Source organism: Medicago sativa, chromosome 2 (assembly GCF_051527215.1).
Source record: "Medicago sativa cultivar Bolivia chromosome 2, Bolivia_mono, whole genome shotgun sequence".
In the NCBI taxonomy this organism is placed as follows: Eukaryota; Viridiplantae; Streptophyta; class Magnoliopsida; order Fabales; family Fabaceae; genus Medicago; species Medicago sativa.
Window position 1 is genome coordinate 2671445 of NC_140750.1, and position 27926 is coordinate 2699370.

The window sequence follows — 27926 nt, forward strand, 5'->3', positions numbered from 1 at the left end:
TTCTTTTTTGCTTATTCATGCTTGCCTTCTTGATCTGGTAACTACAATTACTTTTTATGAAAAGAAGTCATGCCAATGATACATCAAACACTGGAACTAATACAATAGAAAACAGACATATAATGACTAACAAACGTATAAAATACTGCAACTATTTCATTGAAAACCAATCATTTGAGCTTAGACAAATCTTATTACATTTTGGCTTAACTAAAATACTGAAGACTGATTATGAAGCTGAAAACTATAGTCCTTCTCATAGATACATGGATTATGAAGCTGAAAACATAATTATGCAGCTGAAAACTGAAAATAACAACACTAAAAAAACCAACAACGTTTAATGTCCTCCAAGAAAAAAACCCAACTACTTCAACCAAGGTCTAGTTGTAAACAACAGTCACGAAAATGGTATCATTCTTCCCAACCATCGGAGCACCGAGCCTGGTTCTAACACCTTCACGCAGCCTGCGAGCCTCCATAAACCTCTTCCACTCCCCACCAACTTTGCAGTGTTCATAAGGAGCAGTTCCAAAAATCAAAACACAGTCCCAGCTGTTGGCGCATTCGTCAACCATTTTCACGGAGGTAGATGTTGTATCAAGCATTTGCGCAACATTTCCTTCATAAATCAGCATCTGCGCGATTGAATATATTAAAAATTAAGCACAAGTGGAAAATACGAAATGAAAAGTATGAGATAAATTCAACCAGAGATAACAGGTTTACCGGTGAGGCAGTTGTATGACAGAAGGGTTTCAATATTTTGCCTAGCCATGTTGAATGCAAAAGATGAAAAGAAGATGCAAGGATGTGGTTTGATCAAGTACAGTATGCATGCATTTATAGGAATAATTGTGAAGAGCTACCAGTGTATGCATTGGAAACGTTCAAAAAATATTAAAAGCTGAGGAAGTTCAATGTTATTCTAAAAGAATGATAAGATGGAACCGTAATATTAAAAGCTGAGGAATTTCAATGCATTCTAAAAGTTTGGTATATTATGGAACAGTCCAATTATTCAGTAAAAAATGCACTAAATGCTGCATGAAAATAGGAAGGCTAATTGCTAATTTCCAACAAACACCACTATCACTAAGGCTGAGTTAATGCTCCTGAAAATTAGGAAAAGAAAAACATAATGCAATGCAAAGTTTAAAATTCAAATTCAAACTTAAGGAGGAAAATATTTTTAGGGTTGATTAGCAATTAATTATAGGTGATTAGAGGGAAAAATTAGGTTTAGTGATAAGCTAGACCTAATAAGCTTTAAGAGTAAGTGATGGTCATGTAATTTGCTTTTCTCCACATTCTTTCCAATTGAATTTTGAATCGAATGGGAAATGATCTAAAGGTGCACATTTATCTTTTTTAGCGAAAAATGAATTTTGTAATAACAAAAAATAAGATTTTATTAAAATTTAGTAAAAAAATAATGGTCCATCTTTGAACTGGGTCAATGTTAAAAAACCCTTAAAAAAGTAAATTAATATTAATATTTAGAGTAAAATTGATTTGATTTGTAGACTCTTTTGATTACATAGATTTTACGGTAGAAGGGAGTAGAATAGATGAGTTGGCCAATGAATTAAAAGAGGATTGGGCTAATTGGGAGGGAAATGTGTGTAATAAAGATGATAGAGGAAAAAAGATTGTGGCGGTAGAAAAATAAAAAGGAATGTCTATTAGGAGGTGTTTTAATGAGGAGGTTATGAAGGAAGGTTTTGATGTGGGTGTTAATTCTCATTTAGAGAAAGCTTCAATTGTGGTACCAATTTTGGAACGTGTTGATGTTGTGATGGAGAGTAGTATATGCATATTCAATTTTTCAGATATGAAACTTTTATTTAAAGAGGTATACATTTTTTAGGGGATTTAAAGAGGTATATATGGAGTAAAATTGATTTGATTTTAAAATATGTCAAATTGTTGTAATTGCGGACACATAGTAATTATTTGTTTAGATAAAATATTTAGATAAATATGTGTTATAATAATAATAATTTGTCACCTAGTTCATCCGACAATTTTAACATTGTTAGAATAAACACCTTTACCCAAATTCGAATACGGAATATGCGAGTGTCCGTGGTAATTGCCACTTCTTCTATGGACAAAAGAAAAATATGTTTTATTTTGAATGAGTAAAAAAGTTATAATTTTTGTTATAAAACATGTCTTTTTCTCTGTCGTTGGTTTGTCACGACCCAGTTGTTTTAAGCATAGAAGTCATTTAGTACATGTGCCTAGTGTTAAGAAGTTTGGTTAGCATATAGTCTCTACTACATAGTTCGTTCTTGAGAATGACCCTGAGATGTTGTGGTTGGTATCTCCCTCTCGATGGGTGTTGTGTCCATTAAGGAGAGGACACCCATCTTGGTGGAGTATGTGGAAAAGATCTTGACTCTACATGCTTTGAGGTAGCCTCTAATGTATTTTATAGAGATGAAAAATTAGTCTTTGATTCAACTCAGTAGAAAAACTATTTATCTCAATATAAATATATAAAAAAAAATTAGTTCAAATATTATTTTTTATTGTAGGCTGAGTTGGACCGCGAGAAAATTGTAGACTATGAGTCGAGTAGAGAGAGAAACCGCGCCATAGATAGATAGTGATTCATTTCTCTTCCCGCCCAAACCAATGACCCTCACCGGCAGCAGCATGGACACCACCGGCGATGATGAAGGATACTGGAAGAATCTTATGGCCACTTTCCTTCTTCGCTACGACGATCAACTCCGATTCATCGCTTCTTCTCCCGATTCCAGTCTTCATTTTCCTCTCCACATCGAGTCTGAATTATTCCTCTTCACCTTCTTCATTATCAACACTAACCCTAATTCTTACTCTTTTTTTCCATCTATTTATTGTTCAGCTTCGCAGAGTTGATGGATTATGATCCTCGCATTGCTCGTCTCATCTTTTCTCAATCCAATACATATCTCCAACATTTTGATGATGCTGCTCTGTGGGCTCATGTATGTATACGCACTTCTGTATAATCTATAAGTTGTTTTTATAAGCTAAGCTATATTGAAGAGTTTATGAAAATAAGCTGAAAAAAGTTTATGGACCTGTCATAAGCTGTTTTCATAAGTTCTCTTACAAGTGCTTATGCTAGTAGATACGCTCAAATAAGTCAATCCAAACAGATCCTAATTTAAAAATAAACAAATAAGTAGTTGAACTAGAAAAAGAGAGTGGAAGCTTGACTTGTATTTGTGTTTTGGCTGATGGTAGAGAGTTGTGTTAAGAGATATGGTTGCTGATGATAAGAACAATGTGGTTGAGAAAAAGTACATTCACGTTCGGATTAATGTCAGTGGTTCTCCTCTAGAATGCCCTGGTATGTTTTTGCTCGCCACCTGTTTGTCACAATTCCCCATTAAGGACCCTCATGTCAAGTTCTCGCTGATAAAGCGTGTGTTTTTTGCTTGATGTGATTCAATTAGAGACTTTTCCGAGCATAGGACGTGTAAGGGTGCAGCACCGAGGGATTCTTCTCACTGTCAAAGGGATAGTAATCAGGTCAGGAGCAATTAAGATGCACGAAGGAGAGAGGAAGTACACGTGCCACAAATGCAATGGCAGGTACACGCGTTCTCGTCTTCCCCTTTATCTCCCACTTTATAATTTGTAAGGAAAGGATCATCTATTAGTCATTCTTGGTGAGGATACTATTGGTCATTTTATCTTTTGCAAATATTAGCTGTACTATTAAATATTTAATAATTTTGGAGGAGGGATCCATTGACTCCGAGAGTAACTCTTTGGAGTTACTCCTAATCCTGACCATTGATCTTAATTTTAATTAATGGTTGTGATTAATTAGCAATGATGCCTATTGTATGATTACTATACCACTCCTTCCTTCACAACCTGCGAGCACTGAACAAATTTTGAAAGATGACGTCGCATACCATCAAATGATCAACAGTACCTTTCATCATAAAAGTATCAATTGATACCTACAAACCTATCAAAGCCTTCAATCTCAGAAGATTAACGTTAGATTAACATGTAATAGTTTTTTAGGTTAACAATCCGTTGCAATTGAAGACAGCCCTCTTGGTGTCAATTATAGGATTCAATGTTACACCTTCCAATTATTTGAAGGCATTTACAGGTTTTGTGGGCAATTGTTTGCTCCAAAATTGATACAAATTACTTTTAGATGGTGGAATTTTATATGGATTTGTTCAATGGTTAAATTGACACCAAATTTTAACTTTTAGATGATAGAACTTTGGATTATGTAAATTACTTATAGACAAAAACTGTTCACCTATGTCGATTGTTCCTCCCTTAACTGGACAAAGAATTTCATGAGTTTAGGTTTCATGAGTTTAGGTTTGAGGTATTTTCTTCCAAAATTGATTTGTGTCTCATGGTCACTCTTGTAGCGTCACTTGGTGTTTAGAGAGCACTATAAAGATCCTATGCTGGGGATCATTAGTAAATAATCACAGCCATTAATTAAAATTAATTTACGGTAGAGTCATTGGGAGGTTAAGCTATCTCTTGAAGACCGTAATCAGTTATGTAAATGACAAGCTTGGGCACATTACATGCATGTGCAAGCATGAGGGAAGTGCTTGAATATTGTGAAAATTAGATGTGCTATTAATTTCAATAGTTGTATACTATAGTACCAAATAGTACAGGATGTAATTAAGTGCTTACACTCATATTTCTATGTGTGTGTGCACACAAATTTGGTTCACTTATGTACAAACACAACTTGGTAAAGTTATCTTCTTTCTTTGGCCGTGCGCCATGATACATTTGTTGATTACCAATTAACGAAGCATAATTTGTGCAGCTTCACAGTTCATCCTGAGGTTGAAGCTCGAAACTCCATATCATTACCTTCATTTTGTCCAATTCAGGTACCTTTTGCATCTTGAGAATTCCTATATTTTTTCAATTCAGATATCCTTGAGCATATGTTCACAAGACATTACCCCAAAAAAACATGATTGCAATTTGCAATCACCATATATTAAAATGCAATATTAGCTTGGTGCCAATAAGAATTTGGTTGCATACTATTGTGAATTTTTTTGCTATAAGTTGGTAAGTTTGTAGTTCAATCTATTTAATCCACAAATTGGCTGGGAAGCTTATAATTTGATTTTTGGACTTTAATCTTTTGATATTTATCTTCTCATTTTTTTTTGTAATCTGATTCATGGTAATCAAATCGGGGTACGTATCGTGTATCGTTTGACCACTTTTTTGAATCGTGTATTGTAAGATACTTGAACAAAAAAAATATGACTTAAAATTTCATGTATAAACTTCAAAATACTTCAAATATCATATGTAAACTTCAAGATACTTCAAAACTCAAGCCATAAACAAAAGTAAATAACATAAAGCATCCTTAATTCAATCAAAATCAAACATATAGACTGTAGAGAAACAGATTGTGTATGTGTTTGAAGCCGTCAAGGAAGAGAAGGTGAGTGGTTTTTGGGAATATCTCCAAATTAATTGGTAGGTTACAATACAAAACTCTTGAATACAAAATGGTTCACATGCAATATCTGGTGGGTCACATAAACCCGACCCAAGCAAACCGGGTAAATGTGGGGGTTTTCTGGAGGTGTACACAAAACCCGACCCGGTTCCAGGACTGGTCCACAAAAAAACCGATTTTTTTTTTTTGTTGGAACTTTTGCCAGGTCGCGCAACCCGACCTGGTTTCTGCAACTGAAACACATATGTCACAGTATCGTAGGATACTAGATGAATCGGGATACATGGGATACGCCTGGGATGCATTGTCATTTGGGATACAGACCCTGATACGTATCGCCCGCGGCTGTTTTCGTGTCGTATCGGGATACGTATCGTTGGACTGATCTGATTTACTATATTTGTTTACTTAAATTGGCAGAGAATCCCCTTTCATTTTGTTATGTTTGTTTGTTGTTCTTAATGGCAGAGGCCGAAGCCCTGTGGAGGTACAAAATTCGAGTATCTAAAAGATACTATAGTGTGCCATGATTATCAGGAGATAAAAGTCCAAGAGAGTACACAGGTGTAGGTGTTGGTGCGATCCCTCGTTCAATTCTTGTCATCTTGAAGGATGACCTTGTTGACGTTGTTAAAGCTGGAGGTATTTTCTTCTCAAACTCAGTGTTGCTAAATACTAGCTAATAGCGTTATTGCTCAGTGGAGTTTGAACAAACTGCTATTGTTCCATGATACACTATTTAGTACAAAACATTGTGAAGTAGCGGTTATAGCACTGTTGTGTAGCGGTATTTGAACAAACCACTATTTTCCGTGATCCGCAATCGTCAAAGCTGCTCAAATTTTCATATTACTCTTCAATTCTATCTAACTAGCTGTCAACATCCGGGCTGAAATCTTAGTTTATTCACAGGTGTCTTTGTTTCATGTTTGAATGGATGTGTCTTATTGATAACAAATGGAAATAGTTTTAAGTAAACTTCAAGACAAATCTTGTGTGTAAGTCATCTAAGTTTCCTAGGCATATAGCAATAGAAGTTCTTTGGCTCACAAAAGAGAAAAGGAAGGCCTGCTAGAATCCCTCTGAAAACTAGCACTTAGATGTCAAGCAAATTTAGACAGCTTCTCATATAAAATCTCAGAACAGCCAGCATAAAGATGTTGATAAGCATGTTGCCAACACACGGTTGAGCCAACCATTTTAGTCTTAGCAGCATTCTCTACTAGCTCGAGTCCCTTTTGATCATTGAAGGCCTCAATGGACAATTCAGCACTAGAGCCTTTCAAACTTTCTTCATTTGTGTAAGACCTCTTTGCTAGAGTGAGTCTCCTTAAATGATGAAAACAAACCCCATGACTCACATGTTAATGAGAAAGTGAACAATACATAAACAAGAAGATGACTTCCATGATCCATTTGAGAATTTCACTACACTTTTAGTCTGAAGGTCCACAAGTTAAGATTAAACCATATAAACTTGTAGTGATTCACATAATATTTGTTATGATTCCATTGATATTAGTGTTGATCTCCGGTCTTAATCCAGTACCAATCTACATATAGTGAGATCACGTGTTAATAGTTAGGGTGCATTAGAAGTAGTGCTTGAAAAGTTAAGCGGCCACTCATAGTCTTCATTGATGGATACAACGTTGGTGAAACGATGTTCATTTCCATGTCTACAATCTGTTCTCCCTGTGTCATGTTTGCTTCCCTGGTTACAAATTACAATAGCTTTCAAAATAAACAAGAAGGCTTGGCATTTATTTATTTATTGAGAAATGCTAGCAATATGTTCTCTTATACATCCTTTCCAACACACACTCTTCTATTGGTTGCATTTAATACGGGTCATATCAAATTTATGTGGGACCCACATAGTTTACCAGGACCCACTTTCAAACTAACGGGACCCATTTAAATTTCAAGAGGGTGTGTTGCTAGTACTCCTCTTATTTATTTGACTCGAGTGTAGGGTCTTTTTGTTTGGAAATATATTGTTCAGTTTCCGAGATGATGTAATTTTTTTGAGGAGATAATGTAATTTTTCTATTAGTAGTTTACTGAAAGTTTGGTGTCTATCACAAGCTGAATTCCGAGTGCTGCAAAACAGTATTGACTAATGATTTTGGGCAGTTACCGAAAAAAATAAGAATAAGTATTGAGACAGTTTTTATGCTTCATTCTGAAACAAGATTATAAGTAGTATTGGCATATCCTTTTGTTAATAATGGAGTTCTAAGGAAACACTAACTTATTAGTCCTATTATAGAGGATAGGCATTATTTTTGATAATTCTATAATTAAATTAAGAAATGCATGTTGATGAAATTATTGAAAGTACGCATGAACATATTGAGCAAAATATATCTAGTAAAGATTATTAGGTGAGTGATGGAGTACAGCCTTAATATAGAACAGATTTTTGAAGTTAGCTCAACCTTGTAGGATTGCGATCTTTTGTCTCACTGTAGCATATCTGTTGCCCAAGTTGTAAAGGGCATGATGAATTCATAAATGCAATATTTGTTGTTGGATTTTGGTTATCAAAGACTTTAACTCGTTTTTACTTGCAGATGATGTGATTGTCACTGGTCTCTTAACAGCAAGATGGTCTCCAGAGTTGAAGGATGTGCGCTGTGACCTTGATCCAGTATTAATAGCCAACAATGTAAGGTGAAAAAAAGTGTCCCAAAATGACTGTAATTTTTCTGTTGACTTTACAGTTATGATAATTGTAAATACACCCATACTTGATAAGCTTAATTTGCCGAAAATGTTATTTTCTTTTTTCATCTATAGCTTCTCCTTAATTTATGTAAAATAACCAAATGTGACGCTCATAATGGGACGGAGGGAATGGTACTTTAGTATGATTGAATGGAAGGAAAGCTAAAGTAACTGATACAGTTCATTATTTTCCTTATTTCAGGAGAATCAATGAATTGAAGTCAGAAATTGATATTTCTGATGCGCTTGTTATGAAATTCAAGCAGTTTTGGGATCACTTCAAAGATGCACCTTTAAAAGGTGGTATTCCCATAACACATCTTTGGTATCCTTGTGTCATTCAAATTCATATTTTTGAACCTTTTGTGTCTGCCTCTCTCAAAATTTATTGTTTTATATTGTCCTTGAGAAGCTGGACTGGACAACACATTTTAATCCATCTAAAATGTTTGTTCCTTCACTGCTCACACCCGTCGCTGGTCAAATTTGGTTAACAACTGTCCAAGTTTTCTGAATGGTTTTACTTATGAATTATGTTGTGTGTGATGAGAACTTCAAAGTTTCTTTTTACACAGGAAGGAATGCTATTCTACGAGGAATCTGCCCACAAATATTTGGTCTTTTCACGGTCAAGCTGGCAGGTAAACACATTCACCTTGAAGTTTATTGCACTTTGACGTTTGATACTCTCAATTTGGATGCTTTGGTCACATTCTTACCATTTCTCTCAAGGATTTCCTTTGACATATTTCAACTTGTTGAGTTTATGGACATATGAAATCTTTGTATGATGGGGATTTGAAAAAGATGAAAGAATAATAATCTGAATTATGTTCACTGGGTTTTTCTGTGCATAGGTGATATACAATCCGTAGACTTATCCTAATAATGGAAAATAAATTGTCAATTTGTCCACATAAAGGAAAAAATTATACTGCAGGAATATACAACTATTTTATCATAAGATAGTGCTTTTTTCATTGTTTTACATCATGGGATCACTTGATGTATAACTTTTTGAAATATAAAGCACAAAAATGAAAATACAATCATGCATGCTAAAAAAGTTATATGATTAAGTTTAGAGTTTAATTTCTTTCTATACAATGTCAGTATGTGTAAAATTATTTTACACATGCATTGAATGATGTATTACCATCTCATTTAATGAGTATGAATATGTTTTCAAACAAATTAAATGACGTGGCAAGACGTCATTGAATGGATGTGTAAAATATCTTTACACTGACATTCTATACAAATTAAATCCTGAAGTTTATGTAAATTTACAAAAACAAAAAATTTTATTGAACCGTAAAATGAGTTGTTCAAATAGAATCAAACTTTTACTTAATCCAAATGTACTTGAAACGTTTAACATCACTGTTCTATACAAAATGCTCAACATAAAAAACATCTTTGTTTTCTATACAAAACGTTTAACATAAAAAACAAAATTGAAAACGTTTCCTAAAGCCAAACAAAATAATATTTTTGGAGTACAGATGTGGTGGGGCTAGTTCACATTGCGTGTCATATTTTCTGTTTCGGCTTGTGCCTTGGGCTAGGAGATTCTTCTCTCTGTAATCACTCTTCAGTTTATAAAAGAAATCAATCTTCATCTACGGGATATGAATGGCTCCCATGAAATATGGGAGGATTTTTTTCTTTTTCACAAACTGAAAATTATTCATTTCCTTTGATAAATCAGTACAACATTCTTTTTGTTCAACTGAAATTTCCCTTTTCCATAAATAATTATCATGTATCTATGTAAACATTTCACGTCTTTTGTTTTTCTGATCAGTTGCATTAACACTAATTGGAGGTGTGCAACATGTTGATGCTTCTGGAACAAGGGTAAGGGGGGAGTCCCACATGCTCTTGGTCGGTGATCCTGGTATGCAATCATTTGTTCTTACTATTTATACTTCCACTGCTATTAATGCTACTATTATTACTTAAAAGTTCAAAACCTGGATTACCATTTAATGTTTGATGAATACCACACTTCCTGTGCACCCCTGAAAGTGATAAAATAAACAAAAAAAAAAGAGGTGACTTCTACCATTCTGGTGCTGTCATGTTGCGAAAATGTTATGGGTGTAGCATGTATGCCACCCGATTGCTTAATTTCTTTGTCATACTTCAGTTATCTTGCCACTTGTTTAGTGTTTTTAAGTTAATAAAAAAAAAAATCTGCTGCTCTACATGCTCCTTTCATGGTAAAATTGGTGGCATCAGCATGTTTCTCTGTTAGGATTTATGTTATTGAGTTTCTGTATGCTATTAAACTGCCATAATAATTGGCTGATGCTTGTGACTTGAGTTTGTGTCTGCTGTATCTATCAAATGAAGTTTTTATAAGGTGCATTTGAATTGTATGTTGACTTTCCTTTCAGTTCTTACCATCAAATTAAGGGGGAAAAAGTTAAACATGTGCTATTTTTCACTCTCTTATTGTCTATGTCAATTTGTTACAGGCACCGGAAAATCTCAGTTTCTGAAATTTTCTGCAAAATTGAGCAACCGATCTGTTATTACAACTGGGTTGGGAAGTACAAGTGCAGGATTGACTGTCACTGCCGTGAAGGATGGGGGTAATTTTGACACAGCTTTATTTTTCAGCATAACAGTTTCGTTTTCCATCATTCATAACTTTGTAGAATTATATTTTGTATTTGTAACAAAGATTCACATGGCAAAATGCTCTTTAGTTAACTTTTGGGATTCCCCTCCTGTTTTTAAACCTAGAAAACTTTGTCCTTTTTGCATTCAGTTTTCATGAACTTTCCTTTCATCATTTTCTGATTGATATCAAGATGGTTGTTAATATCATAATCTAGCATTTCAAGTGGACTTATATTCAATCACATAAAAGGGACAACCTAGTACCATAATCTAGCAATGGCGGGATCCAGGGAAGACTTGGACTCGTATTGGATCTCTTATAGGCAGTCTTACCTTTGAATGGGGTTTTGAACTTGTGAGCAACTCAAACTGTTTCGCAAAAGTTCCGCTCTCTTGCCACACATATATTATGGATTGCCAATTTAAACATGCATGGATCTGCACATCGTAGTTGGTTATACTGAGTGCTACACCAATTTATGGAATCTTTAGGTGAGTGGATGTTGGAAGCTGGGGCCCTTGTTTTGGCAGATGGAGGATTGTGTTGCATAGATGAATTTGATAGGTAAGCTCGGGTATAATTGCTTTGGTTTTGTTTTTTTTCTTTTTCTTTTTCTGGAGGCTGTTTTCCTTAGACACTTCTGGAAGCACAGAGCTGTTTATGATTCTTTAACATGCTGGCATTGGGTATGAAACTAAGAGTTCATTTGGCACTTGGCAGCATGAGGGAACATGACAGAGCAACAATACATGAAGCCATGGAGCAGCAGACAATAAGTGTTGCCAAGGTATAATTTTTTATAAGTTATACAAAGTACGAATGAACTTCATCTTTGCTCAAAATATAAGTCAACAAGTGTTGGCAGGTTTGTGGTAAAAAAGTTTAGTTACTGACTAAATCTCTTGTTTTAACCAGGCCGGTCTTGTAACAACCCTCAGCACTAAAACAACAGTATTTGGCGCCACAAATCCCAAGGGAAATTATGATCCAGATCAACGTATCACTTTAATCAATATATTTTAGTTTAATATTACTTAAAATGATGTCACTTTGAGGTGCATCTAATTCTTTCCCCATGCCTTTTGGTTGGGAATTTTCATCCTGTCCGAAATAGTTTACTGTTGCTTGTTTCAATTCATTACCTGTATGACTTAACACAAGGTAGCTCTGTCTGTCAATACAACCCTCTCTGGTCCTTTGTTAAGTAGGTTTGATATAGTTCTGGTGCTCTTGGATACAAAGAATCCTGACTGGGATGCAGTAGTTTCATCTCATATTCTTTCGGAGGTAATCTCGATCGGTGTACAATGCATACAACTTCCTATGGTTAAGAACTTAAGATTTATAATACTTGTATGAAATTTAATATCCAGGCAGAACCAGATAGAACCTCCAATGATGAAGATCTGGCAAATATCTGGCCTCTGTCTACACTCAAGAGGTAAAGTACGAGGCAATGTAAGAGTGGTATCGAATAGGAGTCAACTGTACGAGGCAATGTAAGATAGAACCTCCAATGTTGCTTCTATATTTTATTCATCAATGTAATTCTCTCATTCTCATTTTTGGTTTATATGACAGTTTAAATTATATACACTGTCAATGTAAGAGTGGTATCGAATAGGAGTCAACTGTTTTGCCTTATAAGGTTCTGTTTGGACACAAAAAACTTAGTAGTGCTTATAACATAACACTAATGATGTAAGTGCTTATGTATTATTGTTTCTGTAACAAAAGATAAAGTAAAATTTAATTCTTTTTGTATAACTGATGAACTGTTTTCATAAGTTATCATTAGGAAGACAGGGAGTTTATCGAAATAAGCAGAAGATGGCTTATAGACATGTCATAAACTGTTTCCATAAGCTCTCCCAAATAGTCTTGCAAGTACTTATGTTAGTAGATAGCTTTAAATAAGTCAATCCGAACCGACCCTAAATTGAAATTAATTGTATGAAATGGCAAAGTGACGAGTTCTTATTGGTTGTCATTGTAAAATCAATTTTTACACTAACAATGTATGCCCCTTTAACTCTATAATTTCTAATATGTAAATGTTGCTTTGTGATTTGGATATTAACAATGTATGCCCCGTATCAAAGTTCGAGACGCACAAGTGACTTATGTGGGCATCTTGCAAAACTTTTAGCAATCATAGAATTAAGAGGTATCAAAAATTTAATTATAGGATCATTGCACAAGACTTACCTCTCCATATTGAATCTCGAGTGCGAGTCGTAGTTCATTTGTTTAGACTCGAGCATTTTTTACACCAAAAAAGGAAGACTTTAAGCATTGTTTACATATTTAATAATTTTAGTTTAAAAACATTTCTCAAAAAAAAAAAATTTATTTAGTTTAAAATAAAAATGAAGACTGCATGCACGGTTAAGACTTATTTCAGTTCTACCCTGTGATGTTTTAGTTACACTTCAATTTAACTAAGATGTCTTTTAACCTTTTTAATTTTTCAACTATTACCCTTTTTTCATCTTATTTAAAGATCTACGTGAACTGAATATATGAATTGAGTTAAAGTTGAAGACCCAGGGCTAGAAGACATGAATTGAGTCCAAGTCGAAGGTTTACGTGAATTAATTTCAATTTAAAGTAGTAAATTGAGTTAAACTCATATGCACGACAATGTTTAATTTAATTTTATTATGCTAAATCAATTTACGAGTTAATTAAAAACACACATACATGAATTGAACTGAGTTCAAGTAGGAATCACAAGTGCAATTTTTTTTTTTTAAATTTAAAAAATCGTTCAAAAGTTCATTTACATATGCAATGATGTGCAAGATTATGTATTTTTAAAGCTTTCATAAGTTTGTTTACCGTCGATAGATGTTTGTTTGTGAGAAAATTAAACCTAAAATTGAGAGATAAAAATACAGAATTTATAAAGTGAAAATGAGACTAAGGTTTATTTTTTGGTATTATAATAATAAAATATTGGGTATAAAATGTTTTAAAGGCTTAATTAAAATAAATAAAATAACTTTAATGATTAAAATTAGACATTAAGATAAAATAACTTTATCAAATCAATGTAGGATTTGCAAAACGCTTACGAATTCTAGTCAACAACAAGAATCTCTGCTGCTACTACTACGAACACAACACAACCCTAGTGGGTTTTGTCTGAAAATGGTGAAAGAGATGCAGAGAGTTCTCGAGTTCTACAGCGGTATCGGTGGCATGGTACTAACCATTATTTATATATCAATCTTATTATTCCAATTTCTAATTTCAATAATTGAATATTTGTGTTTTGTTTTATGATGATTCAGAGATACTCGTTGATGAAAGCACAAGTAAACGCGGAAGTAATTGAAGCATTTGAAATTAATAACATTGCTAATGATGTTTATCAACACAACTTTTCTCATCGCCCTTACCAGGTATTTGCATGCTTATAACCACTTATGAATAACCCGTTTTCATAAGCTATCCTGCAGAACATATGGAAATAAGCTTATGAACATGTCATAAGTTGTTTTCATAAGTTCTCCCAAACAATATCACAAGTGCTTATGTCACTGCTTACTGCTCATGTCACTAAATAAAATAAAATAAAATAAGCCAATCCAAGTAGGCCATAAATGGATATTTTTGGCTCATTTAAATGCACAATTTGTAGTTCCTTTGATATTTTGTATGCATTGATTGATTGATTTTATGCACGTTTGAATCCCCTTTAACTTTTAAGCTATTTTGGATGTTCATTTCTAGCTTTCTACATGTTTCAAGTATATGGATTTTATCATAAACTTGAAGTTGTTAAAAACAACCCAGTGCTCATGTTTTACTCTTAGGTCTTGTTTAGGAGTTTGGAGCCAAGGGGAGGGGTGGGGAAATATAGGGGAAAATGGAGAAATCTTTCAGTTTTTGAAAGAATGATTTTTTAGAGAATGATAAATTAACGCTTATGATTAATATATTTTTAATTTCAACAATATTATAACAACATAGATTTTGAATTTAAAGAATTCATATAAACCCTCCAAAACCCCCCAAAGCCCTCCTTCAATACAATTTTTTAGTTCCGCCAAACTAGGAGGATTTTGTATTATGAAGAAAAACAAACACCCCAGGCCCCAACCCCTCCCCTTCTAAAGTTCTCTATTTCTTCCACTTGCTCCTTCCTTTTTTTTCCAAAGCCCTCCCCTCCCTTCCCCTCCAAACTCGCAGACAAAGCCTTAGGCCCTGTTAAGGGCATACTGCTTATGTCAGTTATTATTTTAACAAAAGATAAGATGAAGTCAAACTGTTTTCGTATACACTAAAAGTAATTTTTATAAGCCATCATGGAAATTGAACCTGATATAATCTGTGAGCTCAAACAGCTCTTAAAAAACATAACAAACAATTTTTGTTGAATTGGTTGTTTGACAAACTACATCAATTTAATAAATATTTGCAAATGTTTTCCTGTACTTCGATTTTGAACAACTTTGGACTCATCAGTCCACTGCCTAAGTTTCCCTGGTCATAACAGAAGGTGGGTGTCTAGATAAAAGTTTTCTTCTTCCAGTCATTCTTAGAGAGCATGTTTGTTTTAAATTCTTTGGTTTCAAATGGGGTTTCATTTTAAAAGTAACATTTTTATCGCTATTTTGTCATAATATTTATCTTGGTGTAAAGAATTGGCATCATTAATCCTGAAAGGTTAAAGCAATGGAAACCTTAATTGGCTGAGTCCAAGCAAATGTTTATTTTATTTTTGTATTACGTTATGTTTCCCAGTGCATTAGTTAGTAGTGAATTAAGGAGGAATTTTATTTTCAGCCGGGAAGCATCACATCCTGCCCATTTTTCCTTTAGCAAATATTTAGCCACAATTATCAGCCAGGAGGACAGAAAAATATTGTCAGCCACAATTATCACCCTGCAAATATTGTCAGCCAGGAATTTTATGTCAGATTACATGTCATAAACTACATCAATTAATTTTCTTGGAAATTATTGATCTATCTGATTTGGATTTATTTTTGTTGGCCGACTTAGGGAAATATTCAATGTCTAACTGCTGTTGATCTAGACAAATATGGTGCCGATGCATGGCTCCTTTCCCCTCCTTGCCAACCTTACACGCGACAAGGTGAATTTTCTTCTTCTATTATAACTGATTTATTTAATTCTGTAAGAAAAATGTTACTCAATAATCTTGTGTTAGGTCTCCAGAAGGACACTAGTGATGCACGGGCGTTTTCTTTTCTTCAGATTCTTGAGCTCATCCCATTCTTATTGAAGCCTCCAAGTATGTTATTTGTGGAAAATGTTGTCGGATTCGAGGTTTGTCTTCTTCAATTCAACATGTTGACTAAGACTAAATAAGTGTCGTTAATGGTTTCTTCTATTCATTAATTCTTTTCTGTCCTTTCTGGCTACAGACATCTGATACGCACGCAAAACTGATTGAAATCCTGGAAAAAACAAATTTTATCACACAGGAGTTCATTCTGAGCCCTTTACAGTTTGGAATCCCATATTCCAGGCCTCGTTATTTTTGTCTGGTGAGTATTCTGTAGCCTTGGAATGTTATTTTACTCTGAAGTGTAAACTAGTGCTTCAAAAGACTTGGGATATAATTTATATCATGAAAAAATCAGTTGGTGTCAGGCAATATGCTTTGGGACATGTTCATATAGTTGTAATCCTGTTTTTTTCCTTTCTGCTGGGACTTTAATTGCTCTGTAGTCTCATGAGAAAAGTTATTTTTAGTAACTTGATTTGCAAGTTGTGTTAATAAAGGCTTATTTTACATTTTACTGATATCAGATTTAGTTATTCTAATATCTTTACCTAGGATTCTTTCTAGTTGAATCTGTAAACCTTTTGGCTGAGTGTGTGATATTGACCTGAACGTGTATAATTTTTTCAGGCTAAGAGAAAACCGTCATCTTTTCTAAATGATTGTTACAACCGTCAGCTAATTCAATCTCCAAGACCATTATTTGAGCATTTTAATACAGCTTCAAAGGAAGATGATCTATCACTAGAGGACAGTCAAAATCTGTTGCAGTCATGTCAACCTATTGAAAAATTTCTCGTATTAAAGAATCCTAGCAGCGGTACAAATGTTGAATCTGCTGCTTCAACGACCGGTCTGTCTAATGACAGTTCTAGAACTTCAGGGACAGAGAATGATCACGAATATGACTCTTTAGACAAGTATTATGTTCACCCAAGCTTGTTAGAGAGGTGGGGGAGTGCTATGGGTATCCTTTCCTCATTAATTGGTTTTGAGCATATTTCAATCATTACGCTAAAACTTATAATCCTATTTATTCCCAAGAAAAAATAATGCTTCAATAATATTCTCCCTCGAACCCTGTTTCCTTAAACGAGCTTAGATGTTGTCTATCCTGATTCAAAGCCCTGCTGCTGTTTCACGAAAAGTTATTACAGATATGTGAAGGGAACTGGATCCCTTTTGGCTACTGTTCAGGTTAGGAATTCTTAATAGAAGCCTTTCTTGACCATATGGTTTGATGTATTCACATATTTTCAATATCAATTCAGATATAATCCTATTATGGTGCTGAAAATGTTTCTTCTCATTCACTGTTTTAAACAGTTTTTCTTCTTCCTGGGTGTGTGCATGTGTGTGTGTGTTTGGAAAGAAAGTTCCACTTCCAATAAAAGATTAACAACTATTCATAGCTTTTTAAAACCCTAAATTTTGAATAAATTGTTTCGTAGCGATTCTCATAATTTTGGAAGTATGGAACTTGTTCATTCTTTGCTATCCTCAATGACTCAATCTGAATGTGCAGCCAGTGAAGAGGGACAAAACATCACTCAAGGAGCAGTGTCTTAGATACTTTACACCGAGAGAGGTGAGTGGATTTTCTTTATTCTCAAGGATATCATGCATTCTTGTATGTCTGTGTCTATTCCGTGTAAATGCTTTCACATGAATGCATGTGTCAATAAAATTATATTATATTCATTTGAAGCTGTATTACTAATTTAGAAGGTCTTTGTCATCTTGTGACTAGGTTGCAAACCTACATTCTTTTCCTGAAGATTTTGAGTTTCCAAAACACATTAGTCTCAAACAACGGTATGACATTTTGATGGCTAAAACAATACTTTTGCATTTAGTGCTTTGCACGATTACTTAGTCAGTTTGCTTATATTGGCATTTGTACATTCATTTTGTTTATTAATAGTCTTCTTTCTTATACAGGTATGCATTGCTAGGGAACAGTTTAAGCATAGCAGTTGTTGCTCCCTTACTTCAGTATCTTTTCGCTGAAGCTTAAGGCTTATGTTTGGATTGATGGTATGTGATGGAATGGGATGGAATGGAATGGGATAAATTAAAATTCCATTGTTTGGATAGTCATTAAAAGGGTGGAATGGAATGGAACTCAATGGTATGTATTCCATCACATTCCATCACTTATTCTCATTTTTCTTACCCTCCAATTTGGGCGGAATGGGATGAAATCCTCAATTAGTTTATTCTTCAAATTACAAAATTACAAATATATCCCCATCTTCTCTACATTAGTTATGTCTGTTCCTTCGAATCTTCACTTTCGGTTCTGTTTTTCTACGATATATGCACCGGCTTGGTTAATAATTATTAAATTCATCATCATAAGAACATACAAACAGTTCCGATAATTGTTCATTACCAATTTGGGTTATTCTTGTTTAAAAAAAAAAAAAACTTGCTGCACTTTTTAATACTTATTATTATTAACTAATAATCATTGATAATCAATTTTTTCTATTTCATTATATCATATTATATATACGAGAAGTGAAAAGGCAGATTCCCTCTGTTACTACTGTGTGTTCTGGAGCCATTGCATTTAATTATCCGAGATTGCCTTGTTTCATTTGCGTACCTATGGAAACAAGATCAATCCTTGCTCCTCATTGAAATCGTAATTTGTTGCTTAGAAAAACGTAAGAATTCAACTATTTGTTATTATAATTATATATTTTGTGATCATTTTAGTAGAAGATATATGCTTTAATTTTATACTCTGTTATTTTTAAAGAAGGGTAAAATTGGAATAAATAGTTATAACTCATTCCATTCTGTCAACAAAACAATGGGATGGTAAATTTATTCCGCTCCATCAGAAAATATCCAAACAATGGAATGTACCGTGCATTCATTCCATTCCATTCCGCTCCATTCCGTTATGTTCCATCAATCCAAACAAAGCCTAAGTGATTTTTCAATCGCAATATTTATTCAACAGAAGCAGAAATTTTCTACCTGTGCGTATCATGTAACTTTATTCAACAGAAGCAGACAGTTTGTACTGGTTCGTATCATGTAATACAATACCAGTTTGTACTGGTAACCAAACCTGAGTTTGAATGTTTTCACTGCAGAATTCTGTAACCATTCTTTTTCAAATTAACTAATAGCCATAAGTGAGTGTGAGAAAAATGTAATTTGAAGTTTGATGTATTGAGGAGTACACTAGCATGCTGATAATTTATAATGCACAATTGAAGGTAAAAGAGAAATTAAATTACTTTTAGAACTAAGATGCCCCTCTTTATTTGTTGGGTAAAACTAAGTTGGACACCAACCAGAAATATAGAAAGATATTGGTTTAACGTTGAAACAGCGATTCTGAGTAATTCATGTAGCAGTTGGCCTCATTCCCACTACCTTTAGAGCATACTTTATTTTAATAATTTCATTATGGGTGAATAATGCTGCGATATATATATTTCAAATATTCTGTGCACTTCTTCATACAAGGCGAAACTCGGAGTCACTAATCAAGTTTACTTAAACTCTTGATTGTGACAACCTTGATTTTGGGTATTTTCAATGAGACTTGTAATTGTGTTGGGAAAAGTTGTTTATCGCAAATATTTTGTCATCGAATACACCACGCCACGACTGACTGCTTGAACTGTAGTCAAAGTCTCCAATAATGGATTCCATGAATTACCATATAATGAGTTACTTTTGTTCACACTTCATTACATTATGGTGCAATAACCAATAATGGATTTATTCAAGTTGTAAAGAACTTGAACCCTTAAACAAATGGTCAAGGATTTGATCCTCAACTTTTGTGTATGAGAAAGATCTAGTTTGGAGGGGAGAACTCATTTTGTATGTTTCACAAGTTCACTCACAAAGACCGAATGCTCTAAACAAAGTAGCGTTAAATCTCTTAGAAAATAGTCTCCAAAGTTACGAACAGAGATACCGGTTCACACCAAAACAAAATATAAATCTAAAAAACCATATGCATATGATATATAATACTATATCAAAGAAAAACATTGAATGGTCACGACAGAGTAGTCCAAAAAAAATTGTAGTGCATAAGTTTAACTAAATAAAAAACAAAATGCAATTAACTCCATCCAAAAATTTCATCTCCACAATTATCAACGAACCAAAAATACTAAAAAAGATTGCCATGAAAATCTGAAAGACATGAAAGGTATAAATGATGGTTCAGGAGGAAAACTTCCGGTGGACGGTGAATCCGTCGTTGATCAAGTGACGACGGATAATGTCTTCTTTGGCAATGAAGGTGGAGATTGAGTCATTGTAGTAGTGAACAATAACAATGCAGACACAATCATTAGATCAAGTTTTAAGTTGCTCTTCAAAATACAAATAGAGAAAAATAGTGATACAATGTTTGTTTGTAAAATGTGTGTGAGAAGAACTGAGAAGAATCATGCATTATACCTCTAAAAAAAAGGAAGCAACCATTATAGGCGTGAATTGTGAAGTGATATATTTAATTTCCTAATATAAGTTCACGGTGATAGGATTCATCATACTCAGTTACTAACAATGAAAATTCTCTTTAATATTCAAAAATTAAAAATAGAAAGGTATTAGCTTAACAAGTCTCAATGAGTACACCTCAAAAAAAAAAAAAAAAAGTCTCATGAATAGGATTTTGTGGTAATGGTCACATAATTGCTTTTCTCCCTATTCTCCAATTGAATTTTGAATCGAATGAAAAATGATCTAAAGGTGCACATTTATCTTTTTTAGTGAAAAATGAATTTTGTAATAACAAAAAACAAAGAACAAATATAAGATTTTATTAAAATTTACTAAAAAAAATAGTAAGGTCCATCTTTGAACTGGGACAATGTTAAAAAAACCCTTAAAAAAGTAAATTAATATTAATCTTTAAAAAAAAGTAAATGAATATTAATATTTAGGGTAAAATTGATTTGATTTTTGGACTCTTTCTTGATTCCATAGGTTTTAAGGTAGGAGGGAGTAGAAGAATAGATGAGTTGGCCAATGAATTAAATGATGATTGGGCTAATTGGGAGGGAAATATGTGTAATAAAGATGATAGAGGAGGTAGAAAAATAAAAAGGAAAGTCTATTATGGGGTGTTTTAATGAGGAGGTTATGAAGGAATGTTTTGATGTGGGTGTTAATTCTCAAGCTTCAATTGTGGAACCATTTATCCAGTTGAACGTGTAAAACCACTGCATGATCTCTTTTACATCAAGGCATTGTTTCTGCAACAGTAGGATATGCATATTCAATTTTTCAAATATGAAACTTTTATTTAAAGAGGTGTACTTTAATTTAGGGGATTTAAAGAGGTATATATGGAGTAAAATTGATTTGATTTTAAAAAAATATGTCAAATTGTTGTAATTGTGGACACATAATAATTATTTGTTTTGACAAAAAAAAATTATTTGTTTAGATAAAATATTTAGATAAATATGTGTTATAAATTTATAATTTGTCACCTAGATCATTCGACAATTCTAACATTGTTAGAGTAAACGCTTTTATCCAAATTTGAATGCGGAATATGTGAGTGTTCGTGGTAATTACCACTTCTTCTACGGACAAAAGAAAAATATATGCTTTATTTTGAATGAGTAAAAAAAGTTATAATTTTGGTTATAAAACATTATTTGTTTTGACCAAAAATAAAAATTGATCATTCTACGCTAACTTAGAAAGGTAGATTTTATTAAACTTGTATTAAGAAAATTAGTTGATGGTATTTGATCTATAAAATTCCAATAAAAAATTAAGTATATTGTCCAAATTACATTCTCTATAATTATTTATTCGTCATTCTAAAGAATATGGGTTACTTTTGTTCATACTTCATTTACATTATAGTGCAATAACCAATAATGGATTGATTCAAGTCGTAAAGGACTTGAACAATGTGGTTAAAGATTTGATCCTCAGCTTTTGTTTATGAGGAAAATTTGGTTGGAAGGAGAGAAATCATATGGTGTATCTCATGGGTTTCCTGACAAAGACCCGAGGTTCAGGATTCGAATCCAACTCTAGGCATAACAACATTAAATCTCTTGCAAAATGGTCTCTAAGGTTGTGAACGAAAATATCGGTTCGCACCAAAACAAAATATAAATCTAAAAACCCATATGCATATATTATATATAATACCATATCAATTAAAAATCATTGAATGGTCACGAGAGAGTAGTCCAAAAAATTCATAGTGCATAAGTTTAACTAAATAAAAAACGAAATGTAAGCAATCAAAGGCAGCGGCTTCGAATATATTTTACAAATAGAAACAAGAGAAAGACCATTACCACAATTATCAACAAACCAAAAAAAATACTTAAATAGATTGCCAAAAAAATCTGACAGCCATGTATAAATGGTAACATACTTTGTTGGTCATCAGCTGGTTGTTGTGGATGATCAGATGGTGAAGGAGAAGCTGCTGATGGTTCAGGAGGAGAACTCCGGTTGACGGTGAATCTGCCGTTGATCGAGTGACGGTAGATAATGTCTTCCTTGGCAATGAAGGTGGAGATTGAGACATTGTAGTAGTGCACAATAACAATGCAGACACAATCATTATATCAAAGTTTAGGTTGAAGAGAGCCATTGGCATAATATAATTTCTTGCGATCTCTTCAAAATGCAAATAGAGAAAAATAGTGATACAATTTTTGTTTGTAAAATGTGTGTGAGAACTGAGAAGAATCAACCATTATACCTCTAAAAAAAAACCATTATAGGCGTGAATTGGGTGAAGTGATATATTTAATTTTCTAATATAAGTTCAGGGTGACAGGATGCATCATACTCACAATGAATTTTTTCTTTAATATTTAAAAATTAAAAAGAGGAAAGTCTATTATGGGGTATTTTAATGAGGAGGTTATGAAGGAAGGTTTTGATGTGGGTGTTAATTCTCATTTAGAGAAAGCTTCGATTATGGAACCAATTTTGGAACGTGTTTATGTTGTGACAGGGAGTGCGGTGGGTGATAATTCTAGCCATCTAGCCCGGTAATCATTTTGTCATAATAATTTGTACCGTTAAGACTTTGTTTTAATGATTTTTGTGTCAATTTTTTATTCACTGTAAGTTCTGAAAAGTAACTAAAGCAAAATTGTTTCAACTAAAATTAAACTTGGGTTAGCCAAATATATATTATTAGAGTTAGCCAAATATATAATAACATACCTACTACTCTTAAATTTTTATTTTTTTTGGGTAGCCATTGCTACCCCTTGGCTATACTAGCAATCGCCCCTGTGCACGATTAGCGTGATATTTTCTTCCATCCTACAAATTTTTGGAACATTAAGCATAAACGTAATGAAAACAATAACACAGTGCATAAAAAATTTCATTCGACATCAATTTTAGTAACTGTGTGAATCAACCACAAATTCATTCATATCTTATCTTAAGTTCATCAAAATTCCATAACCATCATGAAAAACAACAAATTTTTTAGTTGTAAAGTGAAAACCCTAATCTAAACACAAACCTTCCTAAGTGTGTGATGTGTGATCAACGAATATAATGAGAACGAAAATTATAAATTTAAAAACTAATGGATATAAACGAAAACGAAGAAGAAAAAAACAAAACTTTGAAGACTAAAATCTTCTTTCACAAAAAACAAAAATGAAAATGGTGATAAATGTAAAAAGGAACGGAAAATCGTTTACCTTCACATAAATGAAAATCTTCCTTCAAACAATGAACTATGGTGATGGAAACAGAACTTTGGAGAGACGAAGATGATGATGGTTTTAGTGGGAAGAAGAAGACACAATGACCAGTTTTGATATGAATGAAATGAGAAAATGGTGAGATGGGTGAAAGGGGAAAAGTGAAATGTTTTATTTCAATTCGGTCCTTGTACACGTCGAACACACATGAACAGTATAACTCAACGACCAACATCACATGTCATCCTCCCAAATAGCGAGAATTGACGAATGGATCAATTTAATCTACGTCCGTAAAATTCAGAGACCTATTGATTATTTCAAAATATTTGGATACAAAATCGACTGATGCGTACAAATTTGAGGACCAAGGTTGTGTTTGGTAATACAAATAAGCTAGATTATAGCTTATTGAAATAACTTATAAACTTGCATGATTAAATTAGATGTGTTGTTTGGTAGTAAACTTTTTTTTATTAGCTTATAGCTTTTCTTCATAATATCATTTAAACTTATAGCTTATAGCTTTTGATATTTTCTCATTTTTAACCTTTGTTTTTATTTTATTATTTTTTAAGCAAGTGGCAACTAATGAAAAACTAACCATTTTTTTATTTTTATTTTTTGTTTGAGCTAACCATTATTTTTATGAGCTAAGTTGTAACTTATTTTTACCAAACACATCCTAACCTCTCTTTGTTGTAGAGCCGTTGCAAACTAAAAACCGAAACTTTGAGTGAATGAGTGAAGCTCCAAATATTATTACGGGGCAAAAGCAATATTTAAACGATGAGAGAAAGACCGCCATCACACAAAGCCCGTTCATATTCCTCTCATACTCTCGTTCACACTCCTTTCAGTCGCAAGATTTCGGTTACGGTTTTGTCCAAGAATGAAGGGACCTAAGAGGGAAATCGGCGATGGCGTCGGTGTCGATCTCAATCTGAGGGCCGGCAAGACGTGCAAGCGGACAATCTCTCCTCCCCGGGATGATGCTGTGGATCCCGAAGAGTATATTTCAACTCTCGTGAGAAGCGTTCATTATATGACACTCGATGCGAAGGATAAGATCGATCGAGTCAGAATCAACGACTATGTGGCATCAAAAACCAACTCGGTTCGAAATTTATTGCAATAATTTTTATCTTTTCTGATAAACCTTAATTGTCAAACCCTAATTTGAATTAGTCTTTTTTTTTTTCAAACCCTAATTTTCGTTGTTTGTTTTTTAGACAACTGCTGGTTCTTCTTCGGTGGGTTCTGGAGCCAACGCTGTCCCGAGGCGGACCATTATACGTCATGGTGATCGTTTTCGATGGGAAACTAATCGCCTAATGGTACCAACATTTTTTGATTTTTTGTTTCTATTCTGAAGTGTTCTGTTTTTGTGTTTTATGTACGTAACCCTCCAATGATTCTTGCATCTTATTGTTGGCATGGGTACAATTTAGTTGTCTCTACTCTCTTGTGCACTTGTTCTTAAAAATGAATTGATTTTTATCCTCCTCCAAATATGATCTCGAGGTGAATGGTGTGAATAAAAGTTTTGTTTCTGCATCCCAATTTTGGACTGTTAATACTTGAGTTTAATAGGTATGGATTCCATAAGGAGTATAGAATCATTTCGATTTATCAAGACTAACAATTTGGAGGGAAGGTCTCTTGAAGACTGTTTATTGCTTGATGCATTGACCTGAGTCATAATACTGTTTTTCCATTTTTTACCTCCCCCAATCATAAAAAACACGAGTTGCTTTGAATTCGCCAATGCATGTAGTTTGAATTGTTCAACTGAGTGTATCTTGTTTGTGTATTTTCTATACCTACATCCATTGAATTTGTTAATCTAAACTTCAGGGTGGGACAGAGTTTTATGTTGGTAAAGACTTGCCTAGCTTTCTGAGGCGTTTTCATGGTTTGATTGGAAATGGTAGTTCCGCTCCCCAAGAAGTGGAGCTAGCTATGGGAAGGACGCTTAGGGTATGCTCTTAATACACTTATTATTATTATTATTATTATTATTATTATTATTATTATTATTATTATTATTATTATTATTATTACCATTAGACTTTAAGCTATTTTTCATTTCGCAATCAGGTTCAATCTACTGATGGGTCTGCCTATGTTTCATTTGCTGACCTCTGTGACAAGCATCTAGGCGCTGCAGATTATTGTCTGTTATTACGTAAGGCATCCTCCATTTATTTAATTTCCCCACCCCCACCTAGAAATGGTTTTCAACTTCCATTTCAAGTTTAATAATTGTCAGAATTTTCATTATACGAAATTTCATAATTTTTCACGATTCAATCTAACATATTGTCTTATGTTTTTTAGAAAAATTTCACACCTTGGCGGTGGGAGCTATCCCGCTATTTGGATCTGGCAACATCATACCTGCATATAATTTTGTTGATTTAGTAGATGTAAGTGTTTAGAATTTGGAGCTGTAACTTTGATTAATTTTTTTAACCATTTTATCCCTAAAGTTAAAATTCTAGCAAAGCTGCTGCCCAGGCCCAACCCTGGCCATGTATCCTGTTTTAAATTAATAATGAATTCTGACTAAAGTGCGCGATCGATAAATAAATACATTGAAGCACGCCTAATTTTGTCCTTATAATATAATTTCCACCACACACGAACATAAGAAACCATTACACTGTGTAGCGAATCGTTATCGTATATGAATTATGCACTTAAGAATTTGGGTTGAGACCTGTTTGTGTTTGGTTTGGGACCTGTCATTTATGTTTTTAGTACTCTTGGATTAATGATTATTAAGGTTTGAGACCTGTGTTGTCTCTGGTTTGGGATCTTTCCTTTGTTGAAATGTTCTTAAGATGTTAGACTGGAACATATTTTGTCAAATGAAATCTTGCGGGATGTTTCATTTTTCCTCATGCATGAAGTTGCTTTGAGTTACAAGTAGCTGTAGGGATGCTTATCTTTACATTTTTTCTATGGTGTCAGATGCCTGTGATACATAGACGCTTAGGCACTGATAATAATTTGATAAGGTAACCACGAGTGTTTGTTTGTGCATGCAGGCTGTCTATGATGCCAAAGCAAGATTCCTATGTTTAGCTGATGGATCCCCAACAGAATTGTTTAAGAGTATAGTGACAACTTCTGAGGCCACTAAAATGTTGCCAACTACTGCTGGCCTTTATGTTGATGATGACATAGGGGCAGCCAAAATCCGGACCATTCAAAGGTATGTTATATTTTTATTATAAAAAATGTAAGACGGATTTTTGGAGGTGCTACAACTGCAATGTAAATTGTCTCATTTACTTTTTTGTTGTTGTTACCGATCCTGTTCCTAATTTATGATATGTTACTGATTCCGATTTATTGCAGACTTTCAGAGATTGGCAGCAGTAAATACTTGGCAATTCATGCCTCTCTCTTGGCAGAAAGAATGAAAGAGGGATGATTTGAAGCTTGGATAATCCCTTGCTGTGCATATATAGGGCATGACTTCTATTTTTTTTGAGATGTGAAAATGAAAATTTTGTAGTACTGATTGTATTAGTGTTAGCTCCTGTCTGAATAGAATTTTTAGAGTGTTTACTTTGGAGCCATTTATATCTTGATGCTCATGTCAAAATTGCGTGAATAGAAATGATATGTAAACAAGTTTTCATTGGATGGGCTCTTCAGAATTATGTTTGCATTTACATGAAGCAATTTTCATTTGGTACCATGATATCATATCTAGATGTCAGCATTACAAGGCATGTCTTTTGGAGAGACCATATTTTGTTCTTCACATGCTTAATGTAATTTTATAGTCTGATGTTATTCTAAGCATGGTATTGGAAGAGAATGAACTGAAGTTCAAAAGGTCTATCATGCTTTGGAAGTTGTTTTCTATGCTTCGTTTTCATCTAACTCTTGGCTCTCTTATGTTCTAATTCTTATCTTGCATTTTAGGATTTTTATTATATAAAAATTTGATTTCAAAAACTTTTGCTTGCATTTCTGGTGGAATTCTGCTAATACCTTTTTTTTCAAGTAGTCCCTTCAAATTTACCTTCAAGGATGAGGAAATTTTCTTAGAATGATGCCAAGTATAGTAAGACTAGCTTGTTTCTTACGGGTGTGGTTATGGTG

General features: G+C 33.6%; 2 protein-coding genes, 1 long non-coding RNA gene and 1 pseudogene across 6 annotated transcripts; 3 read left to right on the forward strand and 1 right to left on the reverse strand.

Moving 5' to 3' along the window:
* Nucleotides 1–140: 140 nt before the first annotated feature.
* On the reverse strand, nt 141–945 carry LOC146943597 (uncharacterized). Its single transcript, XR_015025636.1, has 2 exons — nt 730–945; nt 141–638 (listed from the first exon to the last, which is right to left on the reverse strand). It is a non-coding gene; the product is annotated as an uncharacterized LOC146943597 (long non-coding RNA).
* A 1642-nt stretch (nt 946–2587) lies between these two features.
* Nucleotides 2588–12614, forward strand: LOC146943598 (putative DNA helicase MCM9; annotated as a pseudogene). Its single transcript, XR_015025637.1, has 16 exons — nt 2588–2795; nt 2879–2981; nt 3244–3349; nt 3456–3594; nt 4826–4892; nt 5954–6127; nt 8062–8161; nt 8418–8515; nt 8791–8856; nt 10023–10115; nt 10699–10815; nt 11339–11411; nt 11568–11634; nt 11763–11844; nt 12013–12134; nt 12221–12614. The product of XR_015025637.1 is annotated as a putative DNA helicase MCM9 (transcript).
* Nucleotides 12615–13885: 1271 nt separating this feature from the next.
* LOC146943599 (tRNA (cytosine(38)-C(5))-methyltransferase 2-like) lies at nt 13886–19296 on the forward strand. 3 transcript variants are annotated; one of them, XM_085741866.1, is made up of 11 exons: nt 13913–14054; nt 14144–14254; nt 15642–15770; nt 15861–15954; nt 16038–16148; nt 16247–16369; nt 16738–17074; nt 17210–17304; nt 17633–17695; nt 17858–17922; nt 18049–19227. In XM_085741866.1, the coding sequence occupies exons 4-11, from the start codon at nt 15901–15903 to the stop codon at nt 18122–18124; spliced, it is 924 nt and encodes a 307-aa protein (XP_085597992.1). In that variant the 5' UTR covers nt 13913–14054; nt 14144–14254; nt 15642–15770; nt 15861–15900; the 3' UTR covers nt 18125–19227. The 3 variants fall into 3 exon arrangements, with proteins under 3 accessions (XP_085597991.1, XP_085597990.1, XP_085597992.1); XM_085741865.1 differs by lacking the exon at nt 15642–15770 and having other exon boundaries at nt 13886–14054; nt 18049–19296; XM_085741864.1 differs by lacking the exon at nt 15642–15770 and having other exon boundaries at nt 13894–14054; nt 16030–16148; nt 18049–19296.
* Nucleotides 19297–24507: 5211 nt separating this feature from the next.
* On the forward strand, nt 24508–27516 carry LOC146943600 (uncharacterized). The gene is made up of 7 exons (XM_085748768.1): nt 24508–24921; nt 25037–25141; nt 25662–25784; nt 25905–25992; nt 26145–26233; nt 26858–27024; nt 27171–27516. Exons 1-7 carry the CDS (start codon nt 24697–24699, stop codon nt 27244–27246), a joined length of 873 nt encoding a protein of 290 aa, XP_085604894.1. The 5' UTR covers nt 24508–24696; the 3' UTR covers nt 27247–27516.
* The last annotated feature ends 410 nt before the right edge of the window (nt 27517–27926 follow it).